The 2,307-nt window shown below is 53.1% G+C and overlaps 1 protein-coding gene across 1 annotated transcript in view; it reads right to left on the reverse strand.

The window, feature by feature from the left end:
* Nucleotides 1–312: 312 nt before the first annotated feature.
* Nucleotides 313–2,307, reverse strand: part of ACSBG2 (acyl-CoA synthetase bubblegum family member 2) — an 11,438-nt gene continuing 9,443 nt past the window's right edge. Inside the window, exons 13-15 of the mRNA XM_010083803.1 lie at nucleotides 1,984–2,123; nucleotides 837–1,083; nucleotides 313–428 (exon numbers count right to left, since the gene is read on the reverse strand). Of these exons, the coding sequence (XP_010082105.1) occupies nucleotides 313–428; nucleotides 837–1,083; nucleotides 1,984–2,123 (503 nt within the window). The remainder of the gene's footprint in view (nucleotides 429–836; nucleotides 1,084–1,983; nucleotides 2,124–2,307) is intronic.

A 2,307-nucleotide genomic window follows, 5' to 3' on the forward strand; every position in this document is an offset into this window, starting at 1 on the left:
CATGTAATACAGATTTAAGGTAAACGGTGTTTTGCCCTTATAAAAATGGAAAAACAAAAAAATACAAAGCAGCGATCTTTGGGAATATCTCAGCACTAGAACACAGACACAGGAAAACACTGGGCATGAACATGCTCAACACGCTGCAGTACGAGGGCCAAAAGAATGTCCAGGGAAGCGATTGCAAAGGGTACGTGATGCCTGACCCTCATTTATTTCAGCAGAGCCCAGGGGATCCGTCCTGGGGAGCCCAGGCTGGCAGCAGGGAATCGATCTCCAGGCTGCTTCAGTCCACGGCACAAAGCCTCGGCGCTACTGCCGAAGGGCGGTCTCGGTGGTGGTGGGTGGGTTCGCATCTGCGTAAAACTGAGCGATTTGATCTTTGTACTTCTGTGCCACCGCCGGTCTCTTCAGCTTCATTGTTGGGCCTGTGGAAAAAACACAGCGCAAGGTTTTACTGGTGACAGCGCTGTTCTGAGACACAAATCGGTATCAGAGGGAAGTGAGCCTGGAGGAAGGTTCACAATGGATGAACAGACGTTGACTTCTTTATTAATCGCAAAGAGAAATTTAATCTCCCTCCCTTCCCCTGTGAATAGGAACAGCACAACCCTCCTGCAACAGAAAACCCAGAACCGAGGGTGGGCGCTGCTCTGCTCAGCGCTGCCGGGCAGAAGGGGGAATTCATTCCACCCTCCCCAAAACCAGGACGTGGAAGAGCCCCAGCGGGGAAGGGCTGGGGTAGCTCGGTGGAGCGGGATCCTGGTTGCGCTGAGTGTTCAATGTCCAAGGAAGGGGGGAGGGGGTAACCCCAGCTGCCCCCACCCACCACTCACCCAGCTCTCCACCAAAGAGAGAAAAGTCCTTCTCCAGCAGGACCCACTTCTGGACTTTCTGAGCATTCGAGACGGCTCTCTCGTTGACCGCTGAGATTCCCTTCTGGATGGCCGCGTAGACAGCCTGGTCTTTGCTGCTGATGATTTCTGAGACTTTGGTCGCCTTGCTGCCCAGTTTCTGGCAGTATTCGATGGCTTCTGGAGTGAGATCATCCCCTGGCTCGCCAGTTTCTACCTCGACGTTGCACTGCAAGACAAGTCCGAGCAGGTAACTCCACACCGCTCAATGCTCCATTCCCTTCGTACGGCCGGGGGAGCCGCCCCGTCTCCTTCCCCACCCCGGTGCCAATTGCCCAACAAATCAACTGCTGCCATTTCCATACGCTTGATGCAAACCACCGCTTCGAATGAAAACTCATCGAGCCAAAATGCAGATGAAACCCCTTCAGCTCTCCGCATACTCAACAGCTGCGTCACACCAAGGAGCAAGCTGGGCACAGAGCTCGGCTTCCACGTTCCTCCTGTGCTAGCCCAAGTTGATCCTTTTTTTTTTCTCTGGACCTTTTTTCTGGACCAGAGCTTTACTTCCCCACATCCCATGGCAGCGTAACAGTCTGGGGGAAGTCACCCGACCAAGCCAAGTGCAGCTCCAGCCCTTGGCTCGGCGGCTCTTGCACGAGGGCGAGGAGGTTGGCCATCAGACTCGCTGATGACCAATTACCGCGGTCCCGAAAAGCCACCAGCCTGCACGGTCTCTAGCCAGGAGTCAGTGCACGCCGGCCACCGCTGCGCTGCTGTGGGGTTTAAAGCCGGCGGGTCTTAAGAAATCCCTGCCAGCTCGTCGCTGTCCCAACTACTCCACTAAAAATGGATAAGAGAAGCAGAAGGGTTTCTTTTTTCTTTTCCATTTTTAGGTTTTTTACTTCTTTCTGCCCTATGTGGGAGAAACACTTGCCCTGGACAAGAGAAGAACCTGATCAACCGGCAGTGCTCATTTTTCTGTACAGTTACAGTTGCTGTTTGCAACTCAGCTACAAATCATGCTCCACGATGCCTCCATGAATGTAAGAACGCCTAACGATTGCCCCCTCCCTGGAATTAAACACACTCAGCAACAGAGGTGGATTCCCATCCTCTTTTCCGTTACCTTCAGCGTTAGAAGCATAGCGAGGAATTTTGCTTTGTCTCCAACCAGCATTGCGTTGCTGATGATGGGAACAGCTTCTTTTACAGCATCCTCGATTGGCACGGGAGGAACGTTCTCACCTCCTGCAGTGATGATGAGCTCTGGAAAACAGTCAAATCTCAATTAAGGCTTAGAGCTTCCCCCCCATCCTTCCCACGCTGCAGTTACTCGATCTCGCCTTTGTGTCTATGGGATCAAATAGTGAGTCTGTGTCCCACCAGCCAGAGAAGACGGCAAACCAGAGGAACTCCAGTCAGACCAGGAGAGGTGAGGCACTTCAGCAGG

This window comes from Pterocles gutturalis, unplaced genomic scaffold, assembly GCF_000699245.1.
Source record: "Pterocles gutturalis isolate BGI_N339 unplaced genomic scaffold, ASM69924v1 scaffold9870, whole genome shotgun sequence".
NCBI lineage: Eukaryota > Metazoa > Chordata > Aves > Pterocliformes > Pteroclidae > Pterocles > Pterocles gutturalis.